At 53.8% G+C, this 21,415-nt stretch overlaps 1 protein-coding gene across 1 annotated transcript; it reads right to left on the reverse strand.

Moving 5' to 3' along the window:
• Nucleotides 1-1,078: 1,078 nt before the first annotated feature.
• Nucleotides 1,079-21,252, reverse strand: CAMKK1 (calcium/calmodulin dependent protein kinase kinase 1). The gene is made up of 15 exons (XM_021704236.1): nucleotides 20,875-21,252; nucleotides 19,893-19,940; nucleotides 19,405-19,458; nucleotides 18,937-18,988; nucleotides 18,561-18,694; nucleotides 18,137-18,173; nucleotides 17,354-17,375; nucleotides 16,072-16,160; nucleotides 12,667-12,866; nucleotides 10,493-10,546; nucleotides 9,639-9,712; nucleotides 7,779-7,866; nucleotides 7,421-7,549; nucleotides 5,239-5,342; nucleotides 1,079-3,102 (listed from the first exon to the last, which is right to left on the reverse strand). Exons 1-15 carry the CDS (start codon nucleotides 21,232-21,234, stop codon nucleotides 3,030-3,032), a joined length of 1,518 nt encoding a protein of 505 aa, XP_021559911.1. The 5' UTR covers nucleotides 21,235-21,252; the 3' UTR covers nucleotides 1,079-3,029.
• Between the last annotated feature and the right edge of the window lie 163 nt (nucleotides 21,253-21,415).

Raw genomic sequence — 21,415 nt, forward strand, 5'->3', positions numbered from 1 at the left:
ATAGACCTACTTACTGGTCTTGGCATTTGGGAAACTTCTGTCTGGCCACCAGTGCCCCTCTCAGAGAGGGCTTGGTACAGTCCCTCATGGGACCTTCCCAGGATGACCAGGAAACTTGCAATAACAGCTTTGGTATCCATTTCTCAGATGGAAAAACTGAGCAGCATGCTGGGTAGCCTTTGGTTTGGTCTCCTGGTTGGTCTCATTTCACCCAGCTGGGAACTCCACAGATAGGTAAATACCAATCATGCAAGATGCGCTGAGCCCATGGCCTCTAAGGCTGGTTCCAGAGAGCCCCAGAAACAGAAAGTTCTTTTTCTTTTAAGGGCCTCACTTGCTGAGTACTTACTATATACTGAGTACTGTATCAGATGCTTGGCACAAGGACTTCATTTAACATCACAAGAACCCCCCGAGGAGGTGCTGATATTATCCACATTCTACCAATGAGGAAATCAAGACTCCTCCGATGGCTTTGTCAAAGGTCACACACAGCTATTAAATGGAAAAGCTTGGATTCAAGCTCAAGGCTGTCTGACCTCACTGACGACTCTTTTCATGATGGCCATGGAGGGCCTACTATGAGCAGGGAGCTGCAGGGTGCAAAAAGCCCAAGCCAGTGCCCAAGGCTAAAGGGGCACAGTAAAGACGCTGGACACGTGTTACAGGGACTCCTGTGCTGCTCCACTGGGACTTTGGCCCCATGGGGAGTGGTGACGGCTCCCAAGGACCAGACCTTGGGCTTCCTGGGTCCCTGTGAAACATGGGCATCCCACCGGCTCCTCAACATCCTGTTCTTCCCAAGGAAGGGCCACAGAACCCACTCAGGAGATGGAGTCACATCCTTGACTGTAGCTTCTCACCCTCCAGAGCCAACCTTTCTCCCTCCCTCTCCCTCCTTGCCTCCTTCTCACTCCCTGCCCGCCCCCCCACCCCAGAGCTCCTCTCACCACTGTCCTGCTCAGACTCTTCCAGAACAACTAGCAAAGCCAGTGATCCAGTTGGTGAGAAAGAGCACACATCCAGATATTGAAAATGTACACACAAAGTTTTTGTTTTGTTTAGTTTTGAACTCAAGAAAGGGCTTTTATTGTTTTTAACTCACTACCTGGGAAGTTAGTTTTTAAAACACTCTCATGGAGTTTGTTCATCACTTGTGCTACATTCAAGAACAATACGCCAACCAAAACCCTCAGCAATGGGGTGAGTACCCCATCCAGGCTCTGACATGGGCAATGAAGCCAGGCCCACCTCTGAGGTCTGCGAGGGCAGGCCTGATGGATGTAGCCCCTTGAAACTCCCACCCTCCAGGCCCCAGTGCAGAGATGCTCAAGGAAACTTGTGGATCTGTGATTAGCCTCCCATGAATTCTAAAAAAAAGTGTTCTTAAAAACAGTACCGAATTATTTTTTAAGCCCTGGGTTACAATGCCTTAGTGCAGAGGAGCTAGGGAGAACTGTGGGCCCATTGACAATGGGCCACATTCTGCTCATAGCTTAAAGACACAAAGAAACTATATTACAGATGCATGTGCCAGTGCAAGACGTGCAGGCGTGCTGTGTGCAGCAGATGGGCACGCACATGCATGTGCATGGAGGTGCGACATACACCCACGGGCACAAAGATGAGCAGGACACACACGCTCCTCCGGCCCAGCCGCCCTTTCTTTTTCAGCACCAGCCTTCCTGCAGTAGGAGCCCCACACAGGCAACTGAAATCCCTTGTTTGGCCCGTGTTTCCAGGGGAGGCATCTGAGGCCTGTTTTATTTTCCTCTGGGGGTCAATCTCTTGAGGATTTGGTCGGTCAGCGCCAAGCCAGCCAGGCACAGATTCCAGGGAGAAGATCAAGTCTGCCCCAGCACGGCCAGGTCCACACACACGCTCCAGCACACCAGCTCTGTGCCGGCCGAATGTCAACTGCCTTGGGGGTGAGGCAGTGGCAGGAGGCCCACCTCTCTGTGGCCACTTGCCAGCATGCACACCGCACCAGGGGCCCACTTCCAGTGCTGCCTCCAACCCGGGCCGTTTGTCCTTCGTTGTAGGAATGTGAGGGCAGCTTCTGGGGCCAGATGGGCAGGCCAGTGTAGGATCAGAGGTTGGACTGCACTTACTTCAGCATCTGCAAGGCCACAGCCCTGTTGAGTCCAGAGCTGTTGGTCGGGCCTGCCCCTGGTGTCTCTTCTACACGGGAGCCATGCAGGGAGGGAGTAAAGTGGGCAGGCAAGGTGGGTGCTCCTGGCTCAGGCCTCTGCCCAGAGCTTTCATTTAACCCATTCTCCAGATGGCACCGAGTGTGAAACAATCAAGGAAAGTCAGTCCACCCCACCTGGCTGCCAAATAATGGTGAGTGTGCTGGGGACCACCCAAAGCTGTGGGAGAGCTTTCTAGATGTTCCCAAGGAGGCCTTTACACACCACCACACTCCCACCACAATGTTAAAAGTAAGAGACAACAAAAAAAGGAATCTGAATCCTCTACTGCTGGCCCCTGCCTCAGTGAGGCCCAGGAATACCCCCCTGAGGGCTCAGAGCCTCCCTATCAGCATTCTCAGTGGACAAGAGCTCTGGCAGGAACCCCTGAGGTGGGCAAGGTCCAGCCCTCCATGTGCATGAGACAACTGAGCCAGGCCTGCCTGACTCCCAGTAGGAGGTCTCTGCCGTGGTGGTAAACAAAGGCCTCCACCCGCTAGCTTGGTTTCCTACTTCCTGCCTTGCCAGCGAGCCAGGTGGGGTTTCTAAGGCACCACAGGTACCTCTCTTTCCCACAGGATGGGTCCCCCCGAGGGAGAGCCAGGACGAGGAGAAAGGCCTCATGGGAGCCCTGCCCCCAAACCCCAGATGACGAACATTCCAATCCTGTCCCTGGACTTGTGCGCTGAGGTCATGCAGCATGACAGAAGGAGGAGGGCCGGAAGAGGGGCCACAGTCCTCAACCCCCTGCCCGCAGGGGCGGCTGTCGGCATGAGGGCAGTGGGCCTTTGGAGGCGTGGGATGAGCGTGCTGCCGGTGGCCCTGGGCGCATGCAGGGGCTCAGGATGCAGCCTCATCTTCTTGGACGCCGGGGAGCTCCAGGCTCTTGCCCCCTTCACCACACCTGTCTTTCCTGTTCAGGGGACACCAGGGGCAGAGGGACCTCAGGGATCAGAACATGCACTCAGGAAGATACTCACAGACACACACACACAGCCATTCCTTTCCACAATTTCTCAACCACTGCCCCCTGCCCACCCCACCCCCCACCAGCGCCATTTCCCCAAGTTCGCCTCAGTCTTGCCCCCGGAATTGTGGCCCCTTGCCGGTCTCCTTATCCCTGGTCTCAGCCCACAACCCTCTGTGGCTCCCTCTTGCTTGGAGATGAAGCGCACACTTCCCAGCCCAGCTCCCAGAGCTGCTCACGAGCTGACCCGCTGACTCCCCCACATCCTTGAGTAGCAGCTAGGTCACAGGCCTGCCACGGCGGCCTAGCTCAGCCCCCATCATCCTGGGTAGAGGGGCTCTGGTTTCGTATTTTCTTTGCCTTGTTCACAGGGCAGAGTCTACCTATCAGTCTTGGAATTCTGTCACATAGTTAACGGATTCCTGTATCTGATTATTCCCCTAAGATTTTTCTTTTTAAAATGACTGATGAATAGATTGTGGTATAAAAAAAAAAAATCCCATTTAACTCCACTGTAGAGCTTCGCCAATTATCCCAAAGCATAAAAAACAGAGTCTATCAAGGACAAATGTTGGGACTTTGATGAGGTAAAACCTGCTTTTCAAAATTAAACTTGGGTCACAGAATTATAGAATTTTATAGCTGAAAAGGATTAAGCCCAACCCTCTCACAGTCCAGATGAGTAAACCGGCCTTTCTCCCCCATTAACACGTCCACGAAAGGACAGTGACTAACGACTGCCTTGCTCAGTGGTATTCTTGGGACCCAGTTCTGTGCCACACGTGGGCTAGGTCTCTTTAGCCTGTGACTGCCCTGTGCCACCACTAGGGGGCGCGGAGTCACTGGCACTGAGCTGGAGTAACCAGCCATCCAGGTTTGTTCATCATCGTGGTCCTACTTAACGCCTTTTGTCCTGCCATAATTAGTAACAGCTTCCTCTTTCACTCTCAAAAGGGGCTCCGTTTGGATGCTAAATATGTGATCCCCTACACTAAACCCAATTCCAGCATCGAGGCCTGCAGACCTAGAGGAGCCCAGAGAAGAGACGGGGAGCTGAAAATAAGCTCAGTACTGTCAGGGCCTCTCCAAAGGCCCACCCCTCCACCTCCCTTGGCCAGGAAGTTTGTCAAGTGGAGGGCAAGCAGTTGGTATATGGATATTACCGGGTGCAAGCAACCTCTGGCTGGAGCAGACCCCAGCTTGTCCACCGTGATGGGACCTGACACTTCTGAAGAGCCCACTTACAAAAGGATGGCCTCGCACGAAGCCAATGTCTGGGCCCCTGCACGGCACAAGTGATGCCACTCCTTCCAGAGAGGCTGAGGTCCCCGGACAACGTGTGGCACTCACCTCTCTAGGGAGCACGCCTTCTCCACACAGCGGGTGGGAGGGGCAGAAGATGGGGGGGGTGCACAATGTCTCCCCTCTGCAGCACCCTTCACAGGCCACAGGAAGGCAACCAATGTCCCAGGACCACTTTCTGGTCCAGGACCCCTTCCCGATTTTCTCTCTGTAGGTCTGTGCACAAACTCCAGCAGGCCTTGTTGGCATCCCAAACTGACTTTTATTTTAATGGAAGAAGGTGGAAAAGCTGAGGACGAGGCTCAAAGAGGTTTGGGGAGCTGCTTTTCTGACCTCTCCTGGGAGGTGGTGAATGCACATGCCTGGTTCACAGCAGGAAGCCTTCGGCAAATGGGAGTTCCCTTCCCTGGCCCTATCAGCCTGCCTGTCCATACTTACTCGCTGGACAAGCGTTTACAAAGTGATGCCTGAGCACATGGCCTCAGCAATGGCTGGAGGGAGCATGGGCTACTCAGGAAAGCGAACACTCCCCCAGGCCAGGAAGAGTCAGCAAAAGTGCCTCTCCTTCCACAGACAGGCAACCTTCTACAAGGAGCAGACGTGATGCCTACAAACCTCTACTAGGCTGCGGTGCGCTGAGAACAGAGGTGCAAACGGGGCCCTCCTCTGAGACCGGGCTGAGTCCCCAGGCTCCAGGCTCAGCCTGCACAGCCCAGTGACAGTGAGAGCCCCCACCCCACCCAGGGAGCACCCCGCAGGCCACAGCCCACTGGTACTTACGACAGTAAGTTTCCTGGAGCAGACATAGATCGCTCTTCCCTCCGAGCTTGGGGCTCAAATGGGTTCCCAAAGGAACGCTTTCTCAGCATGGACTTAACCAGGATCTGGGGAGGACACAACAGAGTGAGGAGCACAGGACCTCCAGGCTCCCAGACACACCGGCAGCCTCCAATCTGACTCCCTAAGGGGAAAGCTCCTGGGTGGGCCCTGCTGAGGCTCCCTTTCAGTCCACAGAGAAGGGAAGAGAATTCCAAGCGGAGGAAATGGCAAGAGCACAAGGGGTGATGGTTAAGGGTGAATTCTGGGAATGGCGAGGAGCTCAGCACAACTGGGGCATAGGGGTGCCCAGAGGCCAGGAGCAGACCATGAGGGGTCTGGGGTGCCAGGCTGAAAGCAGGGGCTTTATCCTGAGGACATGGGGGGTGCAATCGAGAAATGCCTTGTAGCTGAGCGGGGACGGACAGAGTGAAGGAGAGGCTGCGGCAGGAGGAGCAGAGAAGCAGAAGCCACACCCTGGTTCTCCGACTCTGACCCTCCTCCTGCACCAAGGACAGCTCTGGGCCCCTGCCCCCCCCCACCCCCCCACACACATGTGCCTAGTGTCGGGGTGCATTCAGTTGTTCTTTTACTCATTCCTTCATTCAACCAACAACCATTTATCAAGTGCCTACCATGTGCCAGACATTATTCTAGGCACGGGCGTCACACTGAGGCAAAAATTCTTGCCCTCGTGGAGCTTATGTTCTAGTTGGGGGACATGCAGTAAATAAGACAAATCAGTAGAGTATATGCTAGTTAGTGGTGAGGGCTAAGGAGAAAAAAAGAAAACGAGGTGGGAGGATACAGTATGACAAAGAGGAGGTGGGAATTTTAGATAAGGGGCCAGGGAAGGCTCCCTTCTCACTGAGGTGACTTTGGAGTAAAGGCCCTTCAGGGAGTGAGGAAGTGAGCCCTGCAGATATCTGGGCAAGGAGCATCCCCCAGGGAGGAAGGTTCTGGAGCAGCAGCTTAGGTGGCACGTGGTTAGAGCTGAGCAAATGGAGGAGAGGAGAGGTAAGGCCGCGGGGAGAGGGGGTGGGAGGTGGGCCGTCTGTGCAGTGTCTTCTAGGGTGGTCAAGGCTGTGGCTTACTCTGAGTGATATGGAGCCTAAGTGAGGACGGTCGCAACTGAAAAGTCACACGATTGGTCACTAGGACCACCCTGCCTGCTGAATGGAGCAGCAACCATAGTGGGGGTGAGGGTGGAAGCAGGGGACAACTTGGGAGGCTATTCCAGTGGTTAAGGAGAGAGACGGGGTGGCTAAGACCAAGGACGTAGCAGTAGAGACCCTACGGGAGCTGACTGTTTCCAGGGAGCTCAGAGAGTCCTGGAGCTCTACCGCTCATAGGAATGAGCAGGACTTTGGCCACCTGGCTCTAGCTGGGCCTGGACCCAGTGGGGAAGGCTGGTGTGCACAGGCCGGATGTCACCTACCGCACAGGCACCAGCTCTCCCTTTGCCTTGTGATTGCCCCGACTCGCTGTGATACCCCAGCGCAGGGCAGGCCGTGGTTCTCAGTGGCCACAAGGGGCTACATGAATTAACTTCCAACAGTTAATATGGAAGATGTCCAAAGGAAGATGGAAAAAACTAAACTGTGAGGGGAAAGTAGAGGGAGCACATGGATGGGGTCCAAAGGGCACAGGGCCACCTCTCCAATTCAAAAGCTTCCTAGGCCTTCTTACTGTCATGTCCTTGGCACCTAGAACAGTGCTTGGAAGCAGGGAGGGAAGGCAAGAGGGAGGAGGGCGGGAGAAGGGAGGGAGGGAAGGAGGGAAGGAGGGAGGGAGGGAAGGAAGGAAGGAAGGAAGGAAGGAAGGAAGGAAGGAAGGAAGGAAGGAAGGAAGGAAATGCTTCTTCCAGTCATGGTGAATGTTGACACTCAGTGAGGGCAGTATATTTCTTTAAATCATTCACTCTCCTCACCAAGTCTCCTGGTCTCCTTACCATGAGGCTGAATAACATGCCCTCCTTCCCCACTGCCCTCCAGCAGGGCCTCAGTATGGATCAGCACTGGGGCTGGCCGACCAGATGGCCCTCTGTCCCTCAACAGGGCCCAGCACAGAGCAAGTCTCAGGCAGTGGCAAAGCCCTCCTTAGGCCCTACCGGGACAAGGGAGCCTTCTGCCCCTCACCCCCTTACCACCGTGGTCCAGCTGGGGATGAGCTTGACTGAGTTCTTCACCTCCTCCTCCGTCACCTCCACCACACTGCAATGCTCTTCCTCCGAGGGAAGGGGCTCCTTCCCACTCTTGGTCACCCAGGGGTGCAACTGTAAAGTTGGGAGGGCAGAGAGAGGTCAGATAGACAGACACCCAGTCAGCAAAGGACCACGGGCATTCAACCAGCAATTGCCTTGAGGGGACCCAAAGCCCACAAACCCCAAATCCAAACCCAATATATAATCTATGTATCTTGGTGTAGGGCTCTCTAGAAGGAGAAACTGAGGCCTGTTTGTTGTATCCAAAACCAGCCCAGCCCAAGACCTCTGGCTCCCCAACCTTGATGTCTGGCACCCCAATCCTTGTTTCAGGATTCTTGTCTAGCATCTTCAGGATTAGGTCCTTGAGCTCCTCACTGACCTTTGGCCTAAAGCGGGGGGAAGGAAGGAGATGAAGGAGAGATAGTTACTGAGGATTCTTTCCTGCCCACCTCTCCATCCCCACCTGCTCTGGGATTCCCTGCATAGTACACGTCAGGGCAGAGACACACCCAACCCTCATTTCTTCAAGAGCAAGAGGGATACCCCAAGATATCAAGGCAGAAGGGGAGAGTTTCAGAACAAGTAGATGGATATCCTTCTTTCCTGAACAGGAAGTAAAGCCATCTCCCGCAGGAGGCAGGGGCCACAAACACAAATGCAGTCCCAGGGGTACTGGGCACCCCCTGGTAGCAGAGATGGTGAGGATAATGTGAGAAGAGTCACTTTATGGGACACCAGGGGCCTTTGCCCCACTCTCCATCTTATCCTGTCCTCTGCCTGGAGGTAGCCAAGAAAGATTCTCATTTGACAGAGGAAGAAACTGAGGCCCAGAAAGGTTAGTGGGTTGACACATTGCTACCCAGAAGAGTGAGGGCAGGGATGAGAGACTCAGGGGAAGCGGGGGGGGGGGGAGGGGGCAGGACTCTCAGCCCCATATCAGCCTGGACTATTTCTGCCCAAACTCCAGGCTTCTTGGCTACCAACATTTTTGGGAAGCCCATCTGTCCAAGCCTGCAGAGAAGGAACTCACTCTTGGGACTGTTGACCTTGGATCCCTCTGCTGTCCTAGACACTTAATCCCTTTCACAACTCCTCGGCTGGGAAGGAAGAGATCTCTGGCATGGGGTCCAGCAGGAGGAAAGGTACAGTGACAGGCAATTATAGAGAAGGGATGGAATCCAGTTGGCTAGTGCTATGTGGGAGGAGGTGGCAGAGGTCCTTGAATGCCAGGGCCAGGAAAGGGCCTCTTCACGTGGGCTTTGTGAAGCCTTGGAAAAACTTTAAGTGGGAGATGTGGTGAGATATGTTGTGCTTTATCAGGGTCACCCTGGCCTGATTGTGGGGGCTGGACTGGAAGGAGGCTGGCAGCAGGGAGACCAAAGACAAGGTGGCTAGACAAGGCTGAGGACAGAACCAGTTAGGGGTGCAGGTGGTAATGGAGTCAAGAGAATGATGAGGTAGACTCAACAGGGCCTGGGGGCCAGACTGGGAGTGGGCACAAGAAAGCAGGAGTCATTGAGGACAAACCAACCCAGGGTGGTTTCTGACCTGCCCAGGGGACTTTGATGGCAGAAGGGCCCTGAAAAGTAAGAAGCCGTGGTAGCCAATATCATAATCAGAAGAACGGCAGATGAGCAGGAAGACCTCTCCATATAGTCCCTCTGGGCTCAGAGACCTCAGTCACAAGGGGGAGGGAGTGGCTTCAAATCCCAGACCCACTGATAACTCTCCTCTGGAGCCTCCATTTTCCATCTACAATATGGGGAAGCACACTGCTATCTTGAAGCCCTCCTACCCCATGTGAGGAAAGTAGAGGCTCCCCATGGTTCCAGGGTGTGTGTAAGGTTGATGCCATTAACCCCACAGAAGCCTTTAGAGAAGGCGCAGTGTGAACGTGTGACCTGGGGCCATTCAGGCCCAACTCCGGGCCTCAGAGTTCCATTTGTACAATGGAATCCAATCAGATGTCTCTGAGACCTTGTTCTACAGTCCCATTGCCCTCTCTCCGCCCAGTCCGCTCAGGGGCCCCTCCCAGGAAGCGGCACCCCCACCTCCAGATCTGCAGGCTGGGGTGGGGCCTTCAAAGGGCAAATGCTCTGCTACCACTCAGACACGCCTCCCTGGGGGTGGGCAGGAGCCCCCTTGAAGGGCAACTCACTCCTCAGGAAACACCACGGCCTCATTCTTGATCTTCCTATGCAGGGCCAGGATGTAATCATCGATGAATGGGCACTGTTGGGTGGAGAAGCAGACAAAGGATGCAGGCCCAGGGCCTCAACTTGCCCTGGGGGACTGACCCCATCTCTTGGTGTGGCCAGAGTTGGGGGGGCAGCTCTGGGCTCCTTAAGATGGGAGAAACCTTGTCGAACTTGTTCAGGGCCCGGCCCACAGTAGGTGCTCAACAAACACTGACTGAACAAATGAGTCATTGAGGGAACTATGAGGCTGGATGTGCCCACTGGCCTTAGGACCACCTGCAGAACGGCCTCCACTCCCAGGGCTTGGAGTTTGCGAACACACTCACTGAGGTTCCCTCCTGCCTCTCAGTGCAGTCACTAGACGGGGAGCACCTGTGGACAGCGATTTCCGCCAAGTCAGTGTCGAGGGTTCTCAAGGCCCGGCCTGACCCAGAGCAAAAGGCAAGGACAATTTGTAGAACGAATGAGTGAATGAGTGAATGTGTGAATGAATGAAAGAATGAATGGCATCAAGGGCCAGAAGGACAGGGAGAGCCCTGGCGGCGAGGTGGCCACACCACCATCTACACCTCCCACTGGGATGTCTTCTATCCTGGAGCTCCTTCACGTGAATCTCCTCCCAAGGGTCGGGAGAAAACAGAAAAAAGCTTTTCCCTCAGTCCTCTCTGAGCCAGGTGGGCCCTTTCAAAAGTCGCTTTACTTTAGGACACAAAGGAAGGGCCTGCAGCTGTCATTCATCCTGCTTCAGCTTGGCCCAGCCCATGGTGCCAAGGGACTGGGCCCGCCCAGCTCCACCAGCCCACCCAACACTCACCTTGCCGTAGACAAAGCAGTATAACGTCACCCCGGTGGCCCACACATCCAAGGCCTAGGAAGAAACGGCTCCTATCAGTCCCCCAAAACGAACCAACACCCCTCCCTCACCTAGCTCGCATGGGCTGTGGGAGAGGGCATATTGGGGAACTCCTTCCTCAGTCATGTAGTCACTCAACAAATAACTCCCACTCACTTGTTCTATGCCTGACCCTATGCGGAGCACTAGGGACACAGGGATGACCAGAACAGGGCCCCTACCTCTCAGGGTTTCCAAGTCCCCCTGGAACAGACCCAAACCAGATACATTTCTAACTCAACAGATGCAAAACTACCTTTACCTACAGGGTCACATTTGCTGTACCCATGGTGCACCCCAGAAACCATCGTATGTACTAAACTTAGACTCACTAAACCAGCTCATCATCCGTTTTCCTGATGATCCACTGGAGAAGTCACCATCTACCTTCTTTCTGCCACCAGAAATAGCCCCTGCCCATACCAAGGCCCTGGCCTTCGGTCACCTCCACAGCTCCTCACAGCTCCCCCATATCCTGGGCTCTAACATGTGCTCTCTCTACATTTTCCCCTTCTGGAACCCCATCTCCTCTCCTGGTTTCCACTTTCTCTCATATGTGAATGAGTCTCCAATGTCTACTTACATATTCCTGGCACAGATGCCTCATCTAAATCCAACCAGGGAACCAGGGAACACCAAGACAAACGCAAACTGACATCATTCCATAAAGTAACAGGACTGTTCTCTTCAAAAATGTCAAGGTCAGAATAGACAAAGAAAGGCTGAGGAAATCCTCCAGATTAAAGGACAAAGAGATGTGACAGCTGAATGTTGTGACTAACCCTGGGTCAGATCTTGGACCAAAAAAAAGGGGGGGGGTGGCATTAAAGGACAGGATCCACACAACTGATGAAATGTGAATAAGGGGGGGTTCCTGGGTGGCTCAGTTGGTTAAGCGACTGCCTTCAGCTCAGCTCATGATCCTGGAGTCCCGGGAACGAGCAGGGAGTCTGCTTCTCCCTCTCCCTCCCCCCTCTCATGTGCTCTCTCTCTCTCTCTCTTATTCTCTCTCCCAAATAAATAAATAAGTAAAATCTTTAAAAAAAAAAAGAAAGAAAGAAATGTGAATAAGGTCGTTTAGTCTTGTATCAATGATAAATTTCCTAATTTCGATAATCGTACTGAGGTTATGTAAGAGAATGTCCTTGTTCTTAGAAAATATCTGCTAAAATATTTAGTGATAAAGGAGGATAATGTCTCCAACTTAACTCTCAAATGGTTCAGAAAAATGTAATCACTTAAATATAGGGAGAGATGGTGAAAAGGTAAATGGGACAAAATGTCAATAATTGGTGAATCTGAGTAAAAAGATACATGGGAGGGTTTTTTTTGTATTATTCTTGCAATTTTTTGTAAATTTGGAATTATATCAAAATTAGAAGCTCTTAAAAAAATCTCTATCTACATCCCTGACCTCTCTTTTGAGCTCCACACCCACACACGTGTCCAGATGCCTCTTAACCATTGCCTCCTTGGCAGGTGAGAACAGGCATGTGCCCAGGGGAACACACTACACTGCAGCCCCCTGCTCAGAAAGCTGTGCCCATTGCCTCTGTCAGTTAGGAGGAACCCCAAGTCCCCAAGCCGCCTTCTAAACTCTGCCCAAGGCCCATCATGCCCCCTTCCCTGTGCCCCTCAGTGCTCTCGTACATTTTCTGGACTCCACCTCATGCTCAAATCCTCCCCATTCTTCAAGGCCTAGTTCAAACCCTGCCATCTCCAAAGAGTCTGAGGGGAGCCTCCAACTTCTTCCCAAACATGAGCTCTCCTGCTCTTTTCCACCACCTCCAGAAGGACAGCAAGCTGGGCTGTCTGGGCTCTGTTTCACAGCCCGGCCTGCACTCAGCACACAGTCCCGGGCAGAAAGTATCTGCAGGGGAGGCCTGGGGCCATTTTGCTGGAAAATGATAGGAGGCCAAAGTTGGGGAGATTTTCCAAGACCCCAGGAAGAAGCAAACAGGAAGGAGAGGACCATGTTCAGTGTTCACTCCTGAGACCTAAGGACCCTGACACCCTCAGGTTGGAAACGAGGCCCCACTGCAGGCTATCCCACCCCTCTGCCTGAACCCCAACTCAGCCCAGGTCCTAGAAGCCACCTTCCCACTGAAGCTCTGGCCAGAATCGGAAATGGCTTCAGGGGCCATGAATGCTGGAGTCCCGGCTGTGCTGGACAGCTGAGCGTCGTTGCCCTCAAACTGGTTGCTAACGCCAAAGTCAGCAATTTTCACATGCTCGTCATCTCCCAGGAGCAGGTTGGATGGCTTGATGTCCCGGTGGATGATCTTCTGATAGTGCACTGCGGAGAGAGGCAGCTTGAGTGCTGGTGCGGGCGACCAATGCCTGGAGCCCGCACCCCCACCCCCTGCCCTCACCTGGCCAGGGAAGCTCATCTCAAACTCTAGGTGAGAAGGAGCTCATGCACACACTTGTCTCAGGAGGACCTCGAAAGGGACTTTAGGGCCCCCTCTGCTCCACGATGCGGTGGAGAGACCAAGGCCAGCCCAGGCTGTTCGAAGCAAAGCTAGGACTGGACTCTGAGGAGTCTTTGGACTCCAAATGCAGTGCTCTCTGTGGCAATCAAGACACCTGTTGCTGAGGGGGGCTATCGGAGGAAATCGGGAAGGGAGGCTCTCCACTGGCCATGTCTCGCAGTCCCAAAGCCTGTCAGAACATTTCCCCAGTCTCTTCCCCCACCCCACCTGGTCAGGGATGTTCTTCCTTCTTGGACTTAGGGTGGAATAGTGAAGTATCCTGCAGAAATACCGCTCAGGCGTAGGGACTTTGGGCTGAAGGGGTTTCAGAGAAAGAAGGCACTCCGGGCCTTGGGACTGCTGGGACAGACATGGCAGGGGTAAGGAGCAGCCTTCTCCAGGACGCTGAGCGCTCACCTTGCTCCCTGGCTCTGGGACTGCCAGGAAAATGGGCCTCTCAAGGCTGAGATGGCCAGAGACGACCCAGCTGAGAGAAGGCACCGAGTCTACCCACGCCACCCACGTACGGGCTCCCCACTCGGCAAATACCTTCCCCTGCACCAGCAGATCCCAAGATGCTGCAGAGGAGGAGAGATGGGAAGGGCAGGAGGAAAGAGGAGAGGAGAGCTGGAGGGCAGGAAGGCTCCGGGCAAAGGGACTGAGTGTCACACAACAGTAACAACCAAACCAGCGGTCCCGTGGTGACTGCGTCCTGTGACCCTGCTGCAACGAGTGATTTGACACACACCCACTGGAGGGCAGAGGCTCAAGGGGCTGTGTATTTGACCATGGAAAGTGGTCTCAAATTCTTATCTCAAACCCTAGCCTCTCCCCTGAACTTGGGCTCTTTATCCATGTGGACATCCAGTAGACATCTCAATGTAGATCTCAATATTTCTCAATAACACGTCTAATTCAGACCTTGATTTCTCTGTCAGCAACGTACCCCCCCCCCCACCCCGCAAACAAACAAAACAGAAGACCCCTGTTCCTCCTTTAGCCTTTCCTATTCGGTTAATGGCACATTATCAGTTGCTCAGGCCAAAAACCTCAGGATCATCCCCAACTCCTCTTTCAGACTCCATATCCTATTCATCAACAAGTCCTATGAGCTCAACTTCTAAGCTATATTCCAGATCTGACTGCTCTCATACCTGCATTGCTGCACTTGCCCCATCTTTAAGAATCAGGCCTGGGCTCCCTGACCACAGAGCCTTCCCCAAGAAGCCTTGACCCTCCCCTAAAGGACCAGAATCACAAGGACAGAATCACACCTTCAGTGCCTGGTGCCTCCATTCATCTGCCTGTCCAGCCCCTGGTTCTGACCAATGGGCTCTGGGAAGCCCTTCACTATGATTAGCTGGGTCTTGATAAGGCTTTACCAAAAGCCAGATGGGATTAGCTTGTTTTTGGGTGGTGGGTGGAGAACAGAGGATGGAGGACAGCAGGCCCTCAGCTGAAGGGAAGGGCCCAGGACAGGAAGGGGTGGAAGCCAACCTGGTATAGGGTTGTGGCTGCCACTTTTCACACCCAGGATGAAATGCCCCCTTCCCATAAGTCTAGATCCTTGAGAGGGACTATCTGCAAAGCCCTCCTGTCTGTGTTTCTCAGTTTCCCCATATATACAAAGAGAGTATTAATTAGAGGGCACTGGAGCGACTCAAATGAGAGAAAGATAATCCTGGTTCCTGTCATCTCTGCTAGGTCCTCACCCTGTTCACCCAGGGAGAGAATATGCTCCTGATAAACCAAGCTAAGATTCTAGAGAGATGGGCACCACTCCACTTCCCCAAACCAGGCCAGAAACCTAGGTGTCTGAGGGCCCTCCCCTCCCCATGGCCAATCAGTCATCCAGCGCTGTTCCCGCTCGCCTCCTTCATGTCTCCTCCCCACTGACACTGTCCTGATCCAGGCCTCACCATCTGTCACTTGGGCTGTAGAAAAAGCCTCTTTCCTAACCAGCTGGCCACCTTTTGCCCTTTACTTAGCCACCACACAGCTGCCAGAAAGAGCTTTCTAAGATGCAAATCCTGTCATGCCCCTCCCTTCTCAAAGCCCTCAGGGGCTGACAATGCTGACAGGATAAAGTCAGGAAAGCCCTCCTGGTGTGGCTTGAATAGCTTCCCAGCATCATGTTTCACCACCCTCAGGGCCAGGCTTCAGCCAGACTTTACTTCTCCCCATTCTCAAATAGGACATGCCCACTGCCCGCTGTGCCTCTGCTAGGCTCTGCTCCGCATACTCGCTCCCATCCATCATCCCTCAAGCCTGGCCAGCGAACTCCTACTTATCCTTCAGGACCCTGTCACAAGTGGCCTCCTCCAGGAAGCCTCCCCTCAGTGCTCTGACAGCCGTGGGCCTCTCCAGCCTTAGCAGGCACTGCACTATAGCTGCCTGCTTCGTTTCTCGTTCCTTCCACGAGGCTGTGAGATCCCGGAGTTCCCATCCGGGTCTTTGTTATCTCCTTGCCTCTAGCTGTCCCTTAGCAGGTACTCATATAAGAATGCAGTAAGCGAAGCAAATGAATGAATGAATAAGTGCATTCCAGAGAGAGAGGCCATGCTAACATCCTCCCTCCTGAGCTCTCATCACCTGAGGGCCCTCACAGTAAACACACCCTTCCGCACCCACAGGACCCGTGACAGCACAGAGAGCCGATGTAAATCTCTCCCTTCCTACATCTCTTGAGGCCCTGTGCACAGGTTAAGCCTTGGCTAAGAACTACTCAGCAGAAGAGATACAGAGAACACCCCAGGTACAGCCCGACTTGATGGTGACTAGCCACGCGAGGCAACCCGCACGCATCCAGGCATCCAGGCATCCAGGGAAGTCAGCCACCACTCCCTTCCCCTTCCCACAGGAGATGCTAGGCCCCGCCCCCAGCCCACGCCACGCCCCCATATGAAGCTGATTGGTAGATCCGCGCTGACAGACAAGAACTGCCAAGAGCTCGCTCAGCCTGGGCCCCACCCCCTCCGGTGTCTCCCTCCTCTGTACCCCTGTTCCGGGGGCACGCAGCCCCTCACTCACAGTACTCAAGGCCTAGGATGATGTCCCGCAGGTAGAGACGAGCTTGCTCCTCCGGGAAGGGCTTGTCGCTGGGTACCTCCATGACCGGCCTACAGGAAGGGTGGGGAGGAGCAGTGTTCAGCCGAATCAGAATGAGTAAAAGCTGACTAGCTGGTGAAGCGGGACAGGGGCTGGGCCATTTAGGCCCCTCGGGACTTCCCGGGAGCCCTCTATGCCCAAACTGCTCCCCAGAACCCAAGACATTAGCTAGTTCTCCCATATAATGAAACACTTAAAACACACACAGACCCAAATATTCCTTTACAATCATTATAATTTCAAATTAGCTTTATCTTAATTTCTGATTGGCTCGGTATTCCTTCTTCTAAGTACTTAATTTTCCATAACCGAACTGTTACAAAGATGTCATTCAGAGTAGTGTTTTTCAAACTGTAGGTCTAGACCTAATAGAGTGTCATGAAATCCTCTTAGTGGTTAGCTAATGCTTTGTTTCTCTAATGAAGTAGAATTATCAGAGTATATCACGTGTAATAAAGATATGCAATGTTTTGTAAAACTTTGGTTTCATTTACAGATATGGATATGGCAATGTAAAACATATGAAGGTCAAAATATTTGAAAGCTTCTGAATCTTGAGAAGGATGCTACTCTTAGCACCCCCACTCCCCGCAGAGAGACAAATCACAAGCCATACGTAGCCCTATATTCAAGGTCTGGACAGTTAGGGCCTCTGGTCCACCCAGGCCTGTGCCCAGTACCCCATGTCTGCTGCTTTGCAAATACCCTGGGAAGGCCAAATAGGGCAGACATGAATTAGAACTGTGTGACCTTGGGCAAGCCACTTCCCACTCTGAACCTCAGCTTCCCCTCTTGTAAATGGCAGCAAATGGAGTCCCACCCACCCAACTCATAAACTTGTGAAGCTGAAAGAACTGTTTGTGATTTGAATCCAGGTAAGAGCCCCATCTCTACATATTTGCTTGAGAAACACTCCTTTCTTCTCCCTCTCCTCCCTCATAATCTTTCCAGTTCTTCAAGGCCTGGCTCAAAACCCACCCCCTCTTTCAGAGGACTCACTGAATGTTCCAGCCTCACTGACCCCCATCAGACTTCAAAGAATTGTCCTCTTGGTCTCTTGTTTTCCCCCAGACTAGAGCTCCCCAAGGGCAGGGCCTTGGCCTCTGCTTTCTCCTAGAGTAGTTGACCCTGGGATTAGGGACACAGGGAGGGAAAAGAAGGCCTGGATTAGACTTGGCCTGCCTGACTGGGAAGGGGAACTCACCCCTTTCTCAGGAGGTCAAACACTGAAAGAAAAGAAAAGAAAAAGTAAGTAAGGTGCAGCCAGGCTAGCAAAGTAGGTGATGCCAAGGTCCCTCCCGTGTTCTGGAAGATAGGAGAGGGTCAGGCATCCGAGCATACCTGATGGAGGGATGGGACAAGGGTCCCAGGGTATCAGAGGAAGTAAATGGGTGAGAGTAGTTTTACTATGGATCTGCCTCATCTGATGCAGCATGGATTCCTTTTCTGGGAAGGGGGTAGGTAACTGAGGCTTGGAGAAGGGTCAGGAATTTTCCTAAAGGTCATAGCAGATAGGCAGGTAGGACAGGGAGTGAAGACTAAAGCCTTGGCCCTAATTCCTAAGCCAGTGTTCTTTCTGCCCCTTTTCAGGGCCTCTAAACCCAGCCATGAAATTAACACTAACAACAATCTTGTATATAATGACTCATTTACTCCTCATATCAGCCCTATGAGGTGGATACATTGTCCCATTTTACAGGTGAGGAAACTGAGGCACAGAACTATCAGACAGGGTCTGGGAACCCATATCCCATAGCCTGCTTCCTGCATCTACCTGATCCACTGTCTCTCTGATTAGTGGAGTGGGGGCTTAGGAATATTTATTGACTCTAACTTGATATTCTAAGCCTGGGTTGGCAGGGATAGGCAAGGGAATCCAGGGCTTGAGACCATGTTCACACAGCCCATCTGAAGTTCATGTGTGTCCCTGGGGAGCCCTCGGACTGACCCCAGGTAAGCTGCTTTGGGAATGAGCTGGGTCACTTACCCAAATAGAGATTGTCCTCAGCTGGGTCATCCAAAACCTAGTCAGAGGGAACAGACATGGGAGTACGGGTGGGGGAGGCATGGGGTGGGAGCCCCAGACTTCCGTGTACTCACCAGTACCCCCAGTATGCTCTGCAGTGACCCCAGACGATGGAGCAGGAACTGTGCAGGCACCAGATAGACGAGGCCTCAAAAATCACGGACCCTCAACCCTGAGCCCCTTACCCTCACGGAGACCTTGAGAACATCCCAGACCAGCCTAAACTGACCCCTGAAGCCTCCCTATAGCCCCCACCCCAAGTCTAGCTCTGTCTTTGGAGGTCTTAGCCACATTACTCCTGCAGTGAGAGCCCTAGGTCTGCGCTGAGTGTTCCTAAGCACAGGACTTGGGCACGAGTTCCCAGCCACTCACCACTGCTTCCTACCTCAATCAGCTTGACCACATTCACATGGTCCAGCTTCTTCAGTATGGCAATCTCCTGGTACACTCGCTCCAGGGGCAGCAGCTGCTTGGTTGGTCCTCCTTGGGTGGCTTGGGACCCTCTTGGAGGAGGGCGACCTGTGACCAGGAAGGTGAGTCAAGCCCGTTGCAGGAGGCTGGGCCTCATCATGGCCCTGCAACCAGCCTCAAGCAAGAATCTTATAAGACTGACCCACCAAGCACATTCCCACCACCAGGCCTTTGCTCATGCTGTCCCCGCCTCTACCCCAGCCCTAAAAAAACTAGCTAGGGACGGAGGTCCCCTCCTTCTCTGGCCCCAGGCAAGGAGCTCCCAAGCACAGTTCCCAGCAGATACATACGTGGAAAGCCATACTGCTTCAGTAACTTCTTTTTGGAAAGAACTTTCATTGCCTGAGGAGGGAGGGGCAGAAATGTCACTTGTGGGTAGCCACCAGGAGCTAGAACAGGCTGGTTATATGTGGATAGAGGTCCAGAAAGGAACACTTGGTGACTGCCACCAGAGCTGAAGGTGTGGCCTAGGTGTGTGGGTAAGCCGGGTTAGGAAGCGGCCACATCTGAGTCTAGGTCTTCCCCCTGTTTCCCCAGTAAGCCTTTCTGGAGCTCTCCCCTCAGAGGGGCCCAGCCTCTGCGGGCATATTCTCAGGGTCAAGAAGCTTACTCTTTTTACTAAGCATACCCTTAGGGACAGGAGCTCACGCCCCCTAGAGGCAACCTTGTCCTCGGTCTTCCCAGCACAGCAGCGTCCCACTTCCCAGGCTTCTGGGGCCTGGCCCGGGGCAACACCTCCCTCCCATCCCCAGACTCACATAGTGCCTGTCCTCACTTTCGTTGTAGGCCAGCCTCACCACGCCGTAGGCACCCTGGAAATACGCACTGGTCAGCCCCACCCCGGACTAGCTCAGGGAATGGGCAGCCCGAACAGCTCCGGCCCCCTCCCTCCACAGCCCACCACCACCCCCACCACCAGCTGGCCCCCAGCAGGCATACGTTTCTGGCAGACAGGGAGAGGGTTCCTGCGCCCCGGGAACTGCCTCTGCCGGGCTCAACACAGCTCTATGCTCCCTCAGTCCCTCTTTGTCTTCCATCAAAAACTAAGGAATCAGGAATGGGGAATTATTTCCCACCCCTCCCTGGATACCTCCTAGAGGACAAAACTCTCTTCACCTCTAAGCTGGGGCCTTTCTGGCTCTGCCTTACATTCCCAGGGGAGAAGGAACTGTCAAGCAGAGGATCCTGAGAGGCTGCCTCCACAAAGCCTCAAGAGAAAAGTCCCCACCGCCTGCCCCAGTCCTACCTTGCCAATCTCACTCTGCAGCTTGTATTGGTTCAGCTGTACACAGTCCTGGGGGTGGGGGGGAGGGGAGGAAGAGGGGAACATCAGGTAAGCTTGACCCAGAGGCAGTGTGGATCCCACCTCAGGAGCCTGTTCAGGGCCCAATCCTGGCTCTGGGCCCCTCACTCTCAGACCCCACATCTCATCAACCTTTCAAGTCTGGATGGGGGGAAACGTGGCGGTGTCCATGCCATCAAAAGTGACAAGAGGCCTTGGATGGTGTTTGCAAACATGAATGGTGAGCCATGGCTGTACTTTACTGCCTAGGAAGCGGTGAAGGAAAAATGCCCTGATTCCTGCCTGAGCGCTGGCATCTGGGAGACCTTCATCTGTTTGAAACACATGAGCAAGTATTTCTAGAAGCAGCTAAATGCAAGGTCTTGGCTGCATGGACAAGAAAGAGGAGGAGAGCCTTAGGGACAAGAGACCAGAGTCCCCACTCAGGCATAAAAAGCCCAGGCTCTGCAATCGGTAGATTGCTCACTCAGTACTAGGACTCACTTTCAGATCTAAGTGGCAAGGACAGAGCCAGCGGGACAGAGAAACAGAAGCAAGAACAGAGGCTGGAAACACACTGGCAGCTTCTGAGTCAGAGGAGACTCTAAGAAGCAGGATTAGAAGTGGGGGCTAAAGCTGGGTTAGACTCGTGGTAGGGAGGGCAGACATACTACCTATCTTCAAATCTCTAAGAGGACTTCTTGGGGGACAAGGGAGGGGCCTATTTCTGAGGCCTGGCCTAAGGGTAGGAATGGTGGGACTTGGAGGCAGTGACTGGCTCAGTCGGAGCTCCCCTGGTGGGAAGAGCCATATTGTGAGACAGCAGGCTCTTCAACTCTGGGGGGTATGCAAAAGCAAAGGCCAGGCAGCTGTGTGGCAGGGGCCGGGACAGAAAAGCATCTTCACCGAGAAGCTCACGGGGACCCCCTAGCTCTGCCCCACCAACCTCTGCATCTGAGATGGCCACGTGGTGGGACTCAATGGTGGGCCTCCGCCAGGCCCGTGGGGAGATGTGGCTGGTAGGCCCTGTGGCATAAGGCCCAGCCTGGGCCTCCAGGCAGCTTCCTGCCGGCCGCTCTTGCAGGGAGAACTTCCTAGCTGAGAGGCTGGGCCGGCCTAGGGGTGGTCTTGAAGCACCACCGGGGATCACGGAGGCAGCTCTGGTCCTTGGCGGAGGGTCCACACCATTTCTGGCAGGCTCTGGGCCACCTCCTGCCTCCTCCAAGTGGGCCACATCAATGGCTGCCACTCGTTCCACCAGCTCTGCCCGGGGGTCCTGGCAGCAGACTGCTGGGCCCCCCTCCATTGCCACAGTTAAGGGGGTCCTCTGTGCAGCCTTATTGGGAACCTGAGAAGAGAGGACAGAGAAAGCTTCAATGCTGGCCACAGGGTATGGAGGTCAGATTTCCAGGCCCTTCTCCCATTGTAGCCACAACCCTTAGGTCCCACCTCCGTGACTCTGCCCTACCTGATTCCCTCTGCCTGAG

Source organism: Neomonachus schauinslandi, chromosome 15 (genome assembly GCF_002201575.2).
Source record: "Neomonachus schauinslandi chromosome 15, ASM220157v2, whole genome shotgun sequence".
In the NCBI taxonomy this organism is placed as follows: Eukaryota; Metazoa; Chordata; class Mammalia; order Carnivora; family Phocidae; genus Neomonachus; species Neomonachus schauinslandi.

Excerpts from the sequence above, each read along its gene's own strand:
- CAMKK1 (XM_021704236.1), bottom strand. The coding sequence starts at position 21,234 with ATGGAGGGGGGCCCAGCAGTCTGCTGCCAGGACCCCCGGGCAGAGCTG. Across the intron at positions 19,459-19,892 it reads TGCAGAGTGAGATTGGCAAG|GGTGCCTACGGCGTGGTGAG; the intron begins GTAGGACTGGGG and ends GCGTATTTCCAG. Across the intron at positions 18,174-18,560 it reads ATGTGGTCAAGCTGATTGAG|GTTTTGGATGACCCAGCTGA; the intron begins GTAGGAAGCAGT and ends CCCTCTGACTAG.